Consider the following 15,246-nt stretch of genomic DNA (forward strand, 5'->3'; position numbering starts at 1 on the left):
AATTGAAAGAAATTCAGAGCTTCCTTCCTCCCTCAATACAAACAATTTAGCAAACCCAAGACAAATTCATGAAACATTCTTGTCATCAAATCACCACTTTTCATCGAAAAAGGCTTTCAGACAAAAGTTTTGGCCTCACTCCTGTAATAATGTACACGTTTTGTGTGTCCGTACACACACACACACACACACAATACAAAAAATGCATGTTATTGTAACATGCATCATATACTTACAACAGCCTCTTTTGTATCCAAATACATAAAACTCACCTCAGCTGGGTTCCTTGAATATCTTGTGTCTTCTAACTCTTGTATATCAAGAGCTTTTTTGCCTGATGAGGGCTTGTGACATGTTAAATAATGAAATCCAAGATGATCTCACTTTTTCCATGTTTGTATGTGAAACTTAATTTAATGCATCTGGATATTCAGAGCTCAAACTATGATTGTGTGTCAAAGTTGCAATTCAGACATATTCAAGAAACAAATAGAATTGAAAGAAAATGGAAACTTTCTGTATAAATACATACTAACCACACTAAATGTTAAGAATCAGTGAATGAGCAGAGAGTGAACAGAAATGTGTATCTTGGCAACCATCAATCCTTTAGGTCATGGTATATGCACAATAGATCCATGCGGCCATCACACCGAGACATTCAGCGCGTACGCCTAGGCAAGAGTATGGAGGAGCGGAGGCTGCCCTAGACCTACCATCCCCCCTTTAGATCACTGAGACAGAATCCAAAGGGCAGACCAAGTTCAGCTGTTCACTGCCTCAGTGGTTGTAGCTTCTGCCAGACAGCAACAGATTAGAACTGCTGCTGACTGCCTAATGCCCCAGCAAGGGCACCTTTCTGTCAGGGTGATGTTCCTTAGCCTTTCTCCAACCAAGAAGTACCCACAAAGCAGTTGGGGTTAGGGGTTTGAGGTTCCCCATACTCACCTTACTCTAGAGGTTGCAACATTGTGGTATTTTATAGGAGCTACCCTGCCATGAGTACCCCCATCATGTTGCCACCAGGCCTCCCAGTTGAATGCAGTTTATGGTCCTACCTGGGACCAGATCTAGATACAGATGCTTCAAAACAGCACTTCATAAAATGAACATCTTGGACAGCTCCCTATGTGAATGTGGTGTCCAACAAACAACAAAAAGAAATGTGACTTCCTTTCATACCTACAGGCAGATACTGGTATCAGACAGCTATTTTTTATGTAAACGTGGATAAATGAAAAAAACACTTTGGAAAATAAGAAGGTTGGCAGGGTTGTTAACACCATATACAAAATACTAGTAAGAGTCAAATACTTGAGCTGATTGGTGTGGAGGAGAAAAGAAGAATAAGTGAGAAAATAGAAGAGCTTTTAATAATATGCCCTATAGGAATATAAACTAAAATGTAAGGCAATATGTTGGATATAGACATTTTGCAGTCTTCAGAAAATAAAAAAAAGACATGATGTTGCACTGAGTTTGCAGCAGAAGATTTATTTCAGAAACAACATCTGAAAACAAAGGCAAGTGTTGGTAATGCTTCTATAACCAGAGTATTACAGGAAATTAAATCCGTTTCACAAAAAAGATTGGTGTAAACTGAATATATTTCTATATTCTCCCCATGCAGCAAAGGAATGTTAAAATTGTACAGTTAAGCACTGACACTCAGACACTGACAATGTTAAGGCTACATTATGTAACTAACTATACTTCCCATTAGGATATAGCCTTTAATTAGATGTTCATGTTGTATTTTTCAGGGTAAAATCCTAATACCCTGATTTTTAATAACAGTTTTGCCATTAACTTTAATGGAGGCCAGGATCTCATTCTATAAGGAGGAGATAGTAACACAGCATCATCCAGATTTGAAATGTTTATTTCCTTAACAGCACTTTGGGGAATGTCAGAATTACTTATGACATTTACTCAGCTGTAAATCCTGCTGGACTGGAAAGACATCAGTACTCTGATTTACTTACTATACTGTTTTCCCATTGCTTTCTACATGTCCACTTGTCCAGAACACATGCAATCCATTTGTGCGGACAGTGGTACAAGGCAATGCTGACTCTGACACAAGGTGCAAAAAGCAAAGTGCAGATTTCATTATCATGTAGTATGAAAAGTCTGTACTATGATATGTGCACACCAGGGGACAGAGTTACAGCTGTATAGAGAATTCCTGTTTCAATAGCTTCAAATGACCTGGATCCCAATCTTTCTTTCTGTCACAGAGAAACCAAGCTTGGTAGCCTCATGCTTCTCTCACCTAACACAAGCTCAGCACTAATACTGGTAAAGGCTAATGTATCTTAACAAAAGTGGGATTGGATAATGGGTAGCAGAAGAATGAAAATGGCACAAAGCAGTGCTAAGCTGTGACAGAACTGCATGGGAACCTTCCACAGAGACGGCATACACCTTATGCCACCCAGTGCCATTGATATCCTATGTTTCATGAGTAATGAAGTAACTCAGACTTTACACACACACAACGTACATACATACATACATATATCATTTCCAACATAATATAAAACAATGCTCCTGCCTGCATAAGTTAAAACATATGGTAATAAGCTTGATTTATGTCCCCAAAACAAGCGCTGTCTACCAACATCGGCTGCAACAGCCCACACCTGTAGGAAGCAAATTCACCAAATACAGATTGGCAACTGGAATCAAAGACAACAAAAAGTCCATCTTTAGATATGTAGGAAGTCGGAGAAAAAAATAAGGGAAGCACAAGGCCCCTGATGGATGAAATGGGGTGGCAGATAACCGACACTTAGGACAAAAACCAAACTCCTGAATCATAGGATCATAGAAGTAGGGTCGGAAGGGACCTTGTAGATCTTCAAGTCCGATCCCCTGCCAGGCAGGAGGAAAACTGGGCTCAATTGAACCCAGTTAGGTAGGCATCAAGCCGCTTCTTAAAGACCCCCAGGGTAGGAGCCAGCACCACTTCCCTTGGAAGTTGGTTCCAGATCCTTGCTGCCCTTACTTTGAAGTAGTTCTTACGGATGTCTAATCTAAACCTACTCTCCAACAACTTGTGGCCATTATTCCTTGTTATCCCAGGGGGCGCTAGGGGAAACAAGGTCTCCCCCAAACCCTTCTGGTCCCCCCTAGTGAGTTGAGTTTATAGATGGTCACCAAGTCCCCCCTCAGCCTTCTCTTGTGAAGGCTGAACAGGTTCAGGCCCCGTAGCCTCACATTGTAGGGTCTGCCCTGCTGTCCCCAGATCATGCGGGTGGCCCTCCTCTGGACCCTCTCAATGTTGTCCACATCCCTCTTGAAGTGGGGTGCCCAGAACTGGACACAGTACTCCAGCTGTGGCCTGACCAGTGTCGCGTAGAGGGGGAGGATCACCTCCTTGGACCTACTTGAGATGCACCTGTGGATGCATGATAGGGTTCAGTTAGCCCTGCCGACCGTGACCTCACATTGTCGGCCCATGTTCATCTTGTAGTCAATGATGACTCCAAGATCCCTTTCTGCCTCTGTGCTCTCAAGAAGGGAGTTTCCCATCTTATAAGTGTGCTGCTGGTTACTACTGCCCAAGTGCAGCACCCTGCACTTGTCAGTATTGAAACGCATCCTGTTTTTGAATACTTCTTGAACGAATACTTCATGTTGGCATTCCACCAGCCCAAAGGTGTTAACCTGCTTGACAGGATACAGGATGATCATGGTGGGAGTGACCAACTAGTTGGCATAGATCTTGTGGGGGAGCACCTACAAAGGCTAAATATCTACAAGTCAGCAGGACCAGATGTACCTGAGGGTGCTAAAACAACTGGCCGATGTCATTGTGCAACCAATGACAAAGTTATTTGAAGACTTGTGATGCTCAGGAGAAGTCCCAGAAGATTGGAAGAAGGCCAACGTGGTGCCTATCTTTAAAAAAGGGAGAATGGAGGACCCAGGAAATTACAAGCCAATCCATTTGACCTCAATCCCTAGTAAAATACTGGAGAAAATTATCAAAGAAAACATTACAGACAGGCTAGCAGAAGGCAATATTCTGAAAGATAGCCAACATGGCTTCATTACAGGAAGGTCATGCCAGACCAACCTCATTTTCTTCTATGATCAGGCTACTCACCACCTGGATGGGGGAAATGAGGTTGATGTCATATACCTGGACTTGAGAAAGGCCCTTGACATGGTCTCCCACAAAGTCCTCATGAAAAAAACTGGGAAAATGTGGCCTCGACTAGTTTATAGTCCAGTGGCTAGGAAATTGGCTCTATGGTAGGTCTCAGAGAGTATTGATTGATGGAACTGAGTCATCATGGCGGAGGGTGACCAGTGGCATCCCTCAGGGTTCAGTACTCGGACCAGTGCTTTTCAACATGATCACCAACTATTTGGCTTCGGGTAATAAAAGCAAACTAGCAAAGCTCGCTGACAACACCAAACTATGGGAGAGCGTGGTCACGCTCAAAGACAGGCTGGCAATACAGGCTGGCCTGGACAGGCACACGAGGTGGGCGGACCTCAATCAGATGTTGTTTAATATGGAGAAATGTAAAGTGCTCTATCTGGGGAGAAATAATCCACAACACAATTACAGGCTTGGCAGTGGTACGCTTGCTAGCACCACATCTGAACGAGACCTGGGTGTTATGACAGACAACAAAATAAACATGAGCCACCAATGTGAAGCCATAGCTGGCAGAATTAATAAAACACTGGCATGCATCTACCGAGGCATCTCATGCAAAGCTAAGGATGTCATCCTCCCTCTCTACTCAGCCTTGGTGAGACCACAGATGGAGTTCTGCATCCAGTTCTGGGCGCCGCACTTCAGGAAGGACGTGGAGAAGCTCGAGAGAGTCCAAAGGAGAGCCACATGCATGATTAAAGGCCTAGAGACCAGGTCATATGTGGAGAGGCTGAAAGACTTGGGACATTTTAGCCTGGAGAAGAGAAGACTCAAAGGGGACTTGGTGGCAGCCTATAAGTATATCAAGGGCGTACATCACAGCCTGGGGGAACATCCGTTCATCAAGCCCCACCCCAGGGGAGGACAAGAACTAATGGGCACAAGCTGACTGAGGATCACTTCAAGCTAGACATATGGAAAAACTTCTTTACAAGTCAGGTGTCGAGGGCTTGGAACAAGTTCCCCCAGAGGTGGTACAGTCATTCACCCTGGCAATCTTCAAAAAGCATCTTGACACCCATCTTGCTGGGGTCATTTGACCCCAGCAGTCTTTTCTGCCCAAGTGCAGGGGGGCTGGACTCTATCATCTGTAAAGTCCCTTCCAGCCCCTAACAACAATGAAACATGATGCATGAATCCAGCTCTGTTTACTTTTGCTTACATTGTACAAAGTGCAATGTTCTTTTAATTACCACAAGAAAATGCAATGATTTTTGAAGCAGACAGTTTTATGATCTTCCAAGTCAAAATAAGGGAGACTTCAGTAATCTGCAACATTGGCTGCTCCTGTTTAAACTACACCATCCTTTTTTTTTAAATCAGAAAAAATAAATTGTTGATGAAATCCCACCTGATGAAATCCCAAGTAGTCCTGCACTGTGGGGGAGATGTAGAAGATGTAACCGTTTGCGGTGACTGAGATGACAAATCCATTGAGAGCCTGAAAAAGAGAACAAACTCAGCAAAGTTTTACTTAAAACTGTTATTCAGTACCCCAGGTATTGATTCAGTGAACATGCATGTGTTGGGAGGACAGAATTTTCTGGGTCGCAGAGTCTATGACATGGATCAAAAGTCCAGCAATCATGTGTGAAGCTACTACCAATATTCAAAGAATCTGAGTGCACTGTAGAAACCATCTGGTTGTCAGTTAAGTCACAATTAGCACAAAGATATTTCAGATTAAAGAAAAAATAGTACAGACGCTTCCTATTTAACTTTGCTTCTATTCTTTCCAGGTGCAGAGCTTGAAGCCCCACAGATGTTCTTTATTGGGGGTTCTTAGTAGCACAGCAGCCCCTGAGGCATTTACTGCTTTTAGAACAAGTCTTTTCTTATGCTTTGCAGAATTTATGTGAAGACTGATCCACCTAGGACAGTTTGGATGCTCCTGCAGCAGAACAGGTGCCAGCCAAAAATAATATTCAAGGCAAATGGAATTAACTTCAACAAATGCACGCTGACATTTCAACGTGCAAAGATATCTGAGCTAGATCTTAAAATAGGCAAACAATGTAGCCAGGTTAACATGATGCTCTACCCAATGCTGCTGTGCCTGGCTTTGCAGAAGGGCCAGTTAGCCCTGGTGGAGTGTCATTTTAACAGAGCTATATTGCTTCCAGTACCTGAGCTAGTTCCTCTAACAGTAACTATTTCTCTGAGTATTTACTACTCATGCCAGACAACTCATGACCAAGGTCTCAAGGTACTGACTTCGCTTGTTCACTCGATTAATTTCAAACCTACACATGGCTTTCACGATGGCCAGACACTGCCATCATGAATAAATACTTGTGGAAATGTAACTCATCATGTATACAACCACCTCTGTACGTGAACTATAGAGGTCATATATCTGCTACAACTCTTATCTGGAGAGCTTAGGGATTCACACTTCCAGCTGTAAAGGCACCCAGTACAATCTTGAATAGGAACCATCCTGGGAATTAATATCCTTATAGCTATTTGTGTAGATACCTATTCACTATTGTTTCCGTTGGCTCCAATATCCAAAACAGGATGGGAGCTTCAGGTAACAAGAAGGAGCAGACAGAGCTGGGTACCTCAAAACCCCCAAATAACTTTTATTCCCTAGTCTGTGAACACGTCTACACGTGTGCTTTAATGTGTAGTAGCCTATTCTACAGTGCATTAGAGATTTGTGTGAAAAACTACTATTATGCTAATGAGCATTAAAATAGGCTACTGCACATTAAGCATCACTAAAATGTGCACTTTCACTACTGCACATTAGATCAGCCTAATGTGCATTTATTTAGTACCTCAGGGCACTTTTACATGTGCTCCAGGGCTGATGGGGGCAGCACTTTAGTTAGAGCAGCTCCAACCGCCGCTCTAATTAAAGCACTGCCACATCTGTATCAGTGTCCCCACACTTAAATGGTGGCGGAGTGCGCTTGAACTAAAACTCATTCCACAAGATTTAGTTCAAGTGCCACCACCGCCCTTTTTAAGAACGGGGACACTGATACATGAGATGCACAAGGCTACTGGAGAGTAGCAATTGTCACACTCAAATAGACTCTATTAATCATACTGGAATTCCGGTTGTCAGAGCAGCCTGCATGCTCATGTATCGGTGCCCTCATATTGGAGGTACTAAATTTAATGCACATTAGGAAAAGCACATAAAAGTTTGTGTAGACGTGCCCTGCACCTTTGAGTCCCATTGCCTATACACCACAGGACCCCAAGCCCCTAGTGGAAGTAGGTGGCATTGCAATCTATAGTAGTAAAATGCTTTCCCTGCCTCCAGGCATCTAACTTCTGTTTTCTGGCTGTCCAGATATCCTTTTCACAGCAAACTTCAAAACTTCATCGCTGTCTCGTCAGGTAACAGAGAGCATGTGGCAGCAGCTAGATAAAGATATTGATTGAAAATGATTTCCATTCAAAAGGACCCAGCAACCACAGACTTTGTTCTCAAACATGGGAACACTCGATTTAAAATAGTTTTTATTTAGGATGTGAAAATTGGAACCTCTGATTTGCAACCTTGTGCAACCCTGCGTTCAAATCTTTGGTTTCTGAAGTGACTTTCTCGCTCTTACTATAAAAATACAAATTCTTTGCCACAGCTTCAAGGAGGCAATGACATCCTGTTCACATCTGTCTCTCATTACTTGGGACCAAAATTCTTCCACATCTGATTTCATCCTTGTCCAGGCAAATACTTCAAAGGGGGGGGCCCCAATGTTCTAAAAGTCCCTCAACGTGTCCTAGAATCAGTTTCCCCACTTGAGAACCTGCAATGGCAAATATTCTCTATTCATCCAACAAAAAGAGATCATCATTAGGGCTGTGCAAAATTTTGACGGGTGTTTCATTTCAAAGCTGTTTTGACTCATTTCGAGCTTGAAACAGTGAAATCAAAATGAAACGAAAGGTTTCAAAACAGCTTTGAAATGAAATGAGGGCACTTGAAAATTTTGAAACGTTTCGAGTTTCGAAGCCAGACTGCTTGCAGCTAAACAGAAACTAAGGAGAAGGAGGTGGTAGAGGGGGGAAGGACTGCTCCGATATTGACATCTACCTCCCTGTTCGATTCCTCAGCTCTCTGATCGCTTCTTTCAGCTCTCTGATCATTTCCCCAGCTCTTCCCCGCGGGCCCCTGATCTGCACGCAGGGTTTCAGCAGGCTGTTGCTGCAGGCTGGGGCCAACAGCAGCTGCTTGGTGCGATCACTGATCCCAGCCTGCAGCAGCAGCCTGCTGAAACCGTGTGCAGATCCAGGGGCCCACAGCCCCTGTGAAGAGCTGGAGGAATTGACCCAGGGGCTGGGAAAATGTTCAGATCCCTGAACATTCCCCCAGTTCCCAGTTGGATTCCCCAGCTCCCCAATCTTTCCCCCAGCTCTTCCTGGGGGATGACAGCAGGCTGCCACTGCCAGGTGGGGATGGCAGCAGCTCTGAGCTATTTCTCCAGCCAGCAGCAGCAGCCTGCTGAAACCCTGTGCACATCCAGGGGTCGCGCCCCCCAGGAATTGCTGGGGGAATGATCAGATAGCTGGGAATCAAACCAGGAGCTCCGGCTGATACATGGTGCTGCCCTAGCTCCGGGACAGTGCTCAGCACCCTGCCAAGCCACGCTGCACCTGTGCGATGCTGCAACTGCTGTGTTGCTGCTAGGTGGGGGCGGAGGGCAATCCCCGCTGCCCTGCACTGCGAGGGCTCTGCTATGAGCCCTCAGAGGTCTCAATCACCACTGCTGCAGCCAGTGAGTGCAGGGCTTTTTTTAAAGCTCCAAACTCACCAGCTGCAGAGCATGTGCATGACATCATGCTGCTGTTGCTGCTGTCGAGTGGGGCCAGCGCCAGCACCCAAGTCTGCCTGGCGCAGCACGCACTGAGCACCAGGAAGAACCCAGTGCCGGTGCTGGCCCCAGCCAACAGCAGCAGCCTGCTGTCATCCCGCATGCAGATCTGGGGGCCCAACCCCCCAGGAGGGCTGCGGGGCTGTGCCAGACTCCTCCTGGGGGGAGTGGACCCACAGATCTGTGCGCGGGATGACAGCATGCTGTTGCTGCTGGCAAGTGACACGAGTTTTGCTTTTTGCAGTTTGAAGTGCAGTTTCCCAGAAATCCCTCCACCTATCTCCTTGAGTCTTGGCAGGCTTGGCTTCATGCCCTCAGAAGTGACTACCAACCCTGCAATTTTCATCCGTATCAGGCAAGAAATGACAAAGTTAGAGACATTGTCGTGATTCCCTATTATAGCCTATGGGTGAAACATCGAAACGCGTCAAAACAGCGTAGAAACAGCAAAACAGTTTCAACTAGATAAAACGGAACAATGCTTCGAAACAGCAAAACAACTGTCCCTTCAAAACAGCGAAATGGAAGTCAAAACAAAACTGTGCTGTTTTGCACAGCCCTAATAATCATGGTTACTAACAGAAAGCAAACCTTTACAAATAATCACAGTTTTTGTTAACTGTGTTTACACTATCTGTCAACAACTTTTCTAATGATGTATCCTGCAAATGTATGAGGCACACACATTTGGAAGGAAAAGTCCAACAGATAGATCTTTGCTGGAAAAGCAGAAATCTTGTAATTTACAGGAATGATTAAAAAAATATGGGAGATCCTGGTTACAGAAGAAAAAAAAAATTCACGCATTGAGTATGTAACCAGAAAAACAAACAGAGAATAAACAGATGTGGAGACAGTTGGTAACCACTTATATTTTTTATAGTTATATGGCACTCACCTGCAAAAAAGACATCTTATTGGATTTCAGGGTAGGGGTAAGAAACAACTGGCGACTATCATAGATTACTATTATTTCTTAATGAGCAAAGAGAAACTTGTTTTTCAGCTTAAGAAAACTCCAGTACTAACGAGTGAAATCCTAGCTCTGGTGAAATCAAAACATTTCCACTGTTAAAAGGACCAGGATTTTATTTGCTATGGCCTAACTGTTTGACGTAACTGGTCCTCCATCATCATGGTGTTTCCCTTCCTAAGGGAGACATGGCTGTGTTATTTTATCAATTGTCTCTCAGTGAGGAAGCCATTTGTTTTTGTCATTGTTAATGTTACATTCATGAAACCTACGTAGTAATGATTTGTGAAATGAATATACTTTCTAAATTAGCAGCTATTAAAATAATCAAGTCCTTTTCTTCATTGTGGTTAACACCCATAGGAATTCTTTTCGAATCTAGCAGTCCTAACTCAGAAACAATATAGTTAGCAGCAGTTTCACCTGACTAGAGAAACCAGTGATTCCATTTGTAACTTATTTATTAATATAGGGTATAAACTAAATTAAACTTGGTTAGTTGAAACATATTTCACCCATACAATGTAATCTCCAGCAGCAGTATACCAGATGCGTAGGAAAAGTATTGAGGATTCTTTGCTCAGCCAAAGAAAATAATTTCCTTACTTTTATAGAAAGAAAAGAGGAGGAAAACTCATAATATTCTAAGAGAAACCAGTTTCTGGTAAACTTTTTAATCAATTAATGATTGCTTTGTTCTGGTGCTAAAAAATGCCAACAAGTAAAAACAGAAAAAAACCCTGCTTTGAGTCATGCAAAGGACTGCTTCCCAATAAACAAAGTGTTTTTAACTTCTCTATGATATTATATAACCCTTTGCAAAAAGGGTATATAACACTTTGCAAGGAAGCCAAAAAAACAAAAAGAGTCAGAGATATTCAATTAACTTGGTTCAGTGTTGGCTTATGTTACTGGCTGCTTCAAGTACTGCCTTCATTCATCCTGTAACGGTTCCTCTATTTTCTCTCCCCGCAGAGTATCAGCTTTCTAATAATCTATATCACAGCAACTTTTTATGGGATCAAGTTTTAATCTTAAATCTTTCAAATATGTGTCTAAAAGTATTTTTACTTTACATTAAGGGGCTAATACTGTAAGGGTTTGATCTCCCATCTTTTGAAGTCCCACTGCAAAGCTCCCATTGACTTCAGTGCTACAGGACCAGGTCTTAAAGCATCTTTTAAACTAGAATAGCACTATCAGAACTGGTCAAGACAGCACCCGGGACAGCTTTCAAAGCAGGACACATAGCTGGGTTTCTTACCTCCCAAGCTGCTCTAATTACTGGGTAATGGCTTATTTTGGTGTAGATCTTCTCAGGAGAAGGTACAGCCAGGAAAGGGGTGGGGAAGGGATAGGGATTCAGTGATACAGTTTCACCCCTACTTCCTCTGTGTAGCACAGTGAACTTTCCAACCCTCAAACCAGTGGTGGATACCTGGGTAGGGAACAGGTCAGGAAGGGCAGGGATCCGGCTGCTGCCACCGACCCTGGTAAGCCCAGGTCCCAGCACCCAACTGGAAGCCCTGAGGACAGCTGGGGAAACCTAGGAGGCAGTGGTGCTGGGCAGGGAGCAAGCAACCTACCACTACCACTCCTGGATGACTAGCACCCTGTGCAGCCGCTCCCTGAAGCTGGAGCCCTTAGGAGCAGGTGCAGGCCACATGCAAAATAATAGAGATAATGATGCCGACCTCATCTCTCAAGCACTTTGGAATCTATGTAGGAAAAACAAGGGATTATTCATGCTTCCAAACATGAAGCAAATCTCAATGGTTTGGGTCCCATCCTCTTCCCACAGCAACCCAAGAGTATGCATTAAAGGCAGCAGAAAATAATCTTTTGATGATAACCATGAATGAGAGAAAAGTTCTGAACTTGAAACCAAAAGCTAATACTAAATATCATTGCAATGCCTGAAATACAGAGCTGCTGGAAGATGGGGCATAGGGTTCTTTCAGCCAAGAATATCCTTTACTTAAGAGCAAAATGATGTCCTAGCAGCACTGTTGCCACCTCAGTGTCTTGTACGCTATCATTCCACTGTTTCCTTTGACTCTTAGGGGGGAGGGAGGGAGGGAGAGAGAGTGTGAGTGTGAGTGTGTGTTACCATCCCACAGTAGCCAAACCACAGCAAGATAGATCACAATTTTCAGGTCTGGTATACAAGTTTCCCATGCTTTATGCAGGTTCTGTATATACAAATTCGCTCTTATGCGATGACCCTTTTTATATAAAAAATTCATTATAGGAGAGGTAAATTCCTTATGTGATCAATGTGGTGGAAACCCAGTCAGCTGCTTTGTGTAGTGCATTGTGGGAGTGACGCACACCAAAGTAATCTCCTGTGTGGATCTGTGCTCCTTGCTCGTCTGCAACATGTTTCTGTAGTTGCCATCCCCTTTATGATAGTGCCCTGTGCTTGTGTGTACTGTCTGCTGTTGGTGAATACCAAAATTGTCTTGTAGAAGCAGTAGAAATGATTCTGGGGGTCAGTACAGTCAAGGTCTTGGAACATGTCCCTATTTGTGACATTTGTAAAGTGGGGTCTCTTTATGCAAATTTGAGTTATGCACCATTTTCCAGGAACGCATGTACAGCATAAAGTGAGGGAAACCTGTATCACAGTGTGGCCTCACCAATCCATCACTTTTTCTTTTTGTTAAAAATAGTCATTGCACACACCTGGCAAGCCTGGCTCCTAAACATTTAATTTCCATAATGCTAACAAACTGGAATACCTTATGTATTGGTCCATGATATAATTAAATTGTGTTAAAAAAGGTTTACTTGTATTTAATTAAATGCCATAAGTTTTAATATACCACTAAGTGAAAAAAGAGATCTTTAAAACTAACAAAACTTCATTGCAACACAATTTACAAAATGTGTACATTGTATGCAGAGTTAGAATATCTTAAATCTTTTCCTGCTTAGAAATGATATTATTCATACCAAAACAAACTTTTATATATAGTTTAATTATTTGCAATATGTTGATGAACATAGCACTGAGAAATGAGAGGCCTCTAAGATAAAAATGACAATAAAATATCCAATGAAGGCAACTAATGTGTAACTACTCTATCATGCAAGTAGTACATACATCAGCAATTAAATTTCTACTATAAAAAAAAGGAGATTCACAAATATAAAACCAATTTTAATGTTAGTCAACGTTGTTTTCACCAAGAAATTAAATCATACAGAGTTAGAAAATTCAAAGTTAAGGATCAAAAAGTTGCAGTCAAGTGTTCACAAGTTAGGGCATTCCAGAATGACTACTGTCCATGCAACCTTAATTCAGTGCCTTTGCATTATGACAGGATCTTTAATTATATGATTTGTTTGGGGGGTTTTTTAAACACAGGACCCCCTGTGTCAGGTCATGGGATAGATCAGGTCAGTGTAATATTTGTCGCTGTGTTATGTAGTGAAGGAGTCTATAAGCTTCAATATATAACCCTGATTCAATCCTGATTCGGCCCAGAAATCTATTCATTTCAGCATTTCCCAATTTGAGTGTAATGGGGCTCTGAAACACTTCTGGATACCCATAATAAATTCCAATGAACAATAATATGACCTGAGGTGTTGGAAGAATGTAAATTTGATGAAGCTGGGAAAAATCAACCAGTGGTAATGAGTTTATTAATGAACATATAATACTGTACATCCCCTAAAAATAGTATTATGCAGGTCAGAAGGCTTGATCCAAGGCCCTCAGAGGTAAATTGGAAGATTTTCCCCTGATACCAAAGGCCTTTTGATATGGCCCCTTGAGGCAGAACCATCTGGCTTACTAAGACACCAATACAAGATTCTTCTGCAAACAAAAGTGACAAAAGATGACACTTTTTTGTAAAAGAATGAACAAGAGCAGCTGTGGAATTTCTGACACATTAATGCTGAACATGTGCCACAGATGTTTTTGATCATCCATTGCTATTGATGGTATGACTGCTAAGTGAAGTAAAATCATGTGGCTAGTTTAAGGCCATAGAAATGGTTGGTGTAGAAGAAATGGACAATTTCAAAAGGTCTGTAGTTCAGTTTGTTTTGGGTAAGCACTAGTGCATTTGACTAAGCCTTTGGGCTTTCTCAGTCCCACTGAGATCCCTGGATCTTTCTGAGACTCCTCTTTAGGCAACCATCATCCCACAATGAGTGCTGGTTCCTCTAGATTCATTTCAGCATTTCCCAAACGTTTGATACCTGGGGCACAATTTTTTTTCCGAACTAAATTTGGTGGTACACTTCACTCTCCAGTCCACAGACCAGATCCAGTCTGTGGGCCCCATCCTGTCACACAAGGCTAGCACAGTCAGGGCCCCCATCTCACCACACAGGATTGACCCAGCTGGAGCCCCATCCACCCATTTGTCATGGCACACTTCCACTGTTCTCATGGCACACCAGTGTGCAAGGCATACCTTTTGAGAATCAATGCCATATTTGGAGAAGGTATACTAGCCACCTATGCTGAGTGATCTTCCTAGGGGGAAAGAATCATCCACAAACTCATGAACAACTTATGTGGTCTAGGCATGAGGGTGGGACAAACCATGCTGAATTAAAATAGATTCTACTAGCCTGATCAAATAGCACACACTTGTGCCAAGCTATATCGGAAGGGCCAGGCCCTGCAGTGTTAACACAGAATAGACCACACTAGTCATATAGACAGAAAACTCTAAAATCAGGCATACTTGTAATGTTACTTTAAATATTTTTAAAGAAACACAACTGTTTGGTAAATATAGATAGAAGCTTATTTTGGATAGTACATAACACAATCAATATTTAATTTCAGCTGCTTTCCTGTAAGTTACAACAGTAAGTTGCTTGACAAAAGTCAGTAAATAAATCCAGTTTAAAAAATGGATAGATCAAGTAAAATAAGTTTATTTGGATACTTCTTAAAATATGTAGTATATACACAAGAAAAATGCAAAGCTAACAAAGAAGAACCATGTGACAAGTCAAATTAATAAGGCCAAAAATTGCTAATATTTTCAAATCAAATGTCAGGATTCTAAAAGCCTCAAAACTTTAAACTATTTTGTTTCCAAACTAATACTATCAGATCCCAAAGTTCTTCACATTTGTGTGGCAAATTATCAGCAAGTTTTAATATATTTTTAGATCTTTTTTAATAGTGTTTTTATACTATTTATACATTACCCAATGCAGATGCTTTAGTGTTTAAAAACCTCTTGTTGAGTACAAGGGCTATTTTAACATTGCAATCTCATTAATAGAGG

General features: G+C 42.3%; 1 protein-coding gene across 2 annotated transcripts in view; it reads right to left on the minus strand.

The window, feature by feature from the left end:
* The window catches only part of LOC102576203 (aryl hydrocarbon receptor), a 133,723-nt gene that overhangs the window by 24,953 nt on the left and 93,524 nt on the right, over nt 1–15,246 (minus strand). For both annotated transcript variants that reach the window (XM_006261672.4, XM_059727152.1), the window contains one exon: nt 5,529–5,618. In XM_006261672.4, the coding sequence (XP_006261734.2) occupies nt 5,529–5,618 (90 nt within the window). The remainder of the gene's footprint in view (nt 1–5,528; nt 5,619–15,246) is intronic.

Source organism: Alligator mississippiensis, chromosome 4 (genome assembly GCF_030867095.1).
Source record: "Alligator mississippiensis isolate rAllMis1 chromosome 4, rAllMis1, whole genome shotgun sequence".
NCBI lineage: Eukaryota > Metazoa > Chordata > Crocodylia > Alligatoridae > Alligator > Alligator mississippiensis.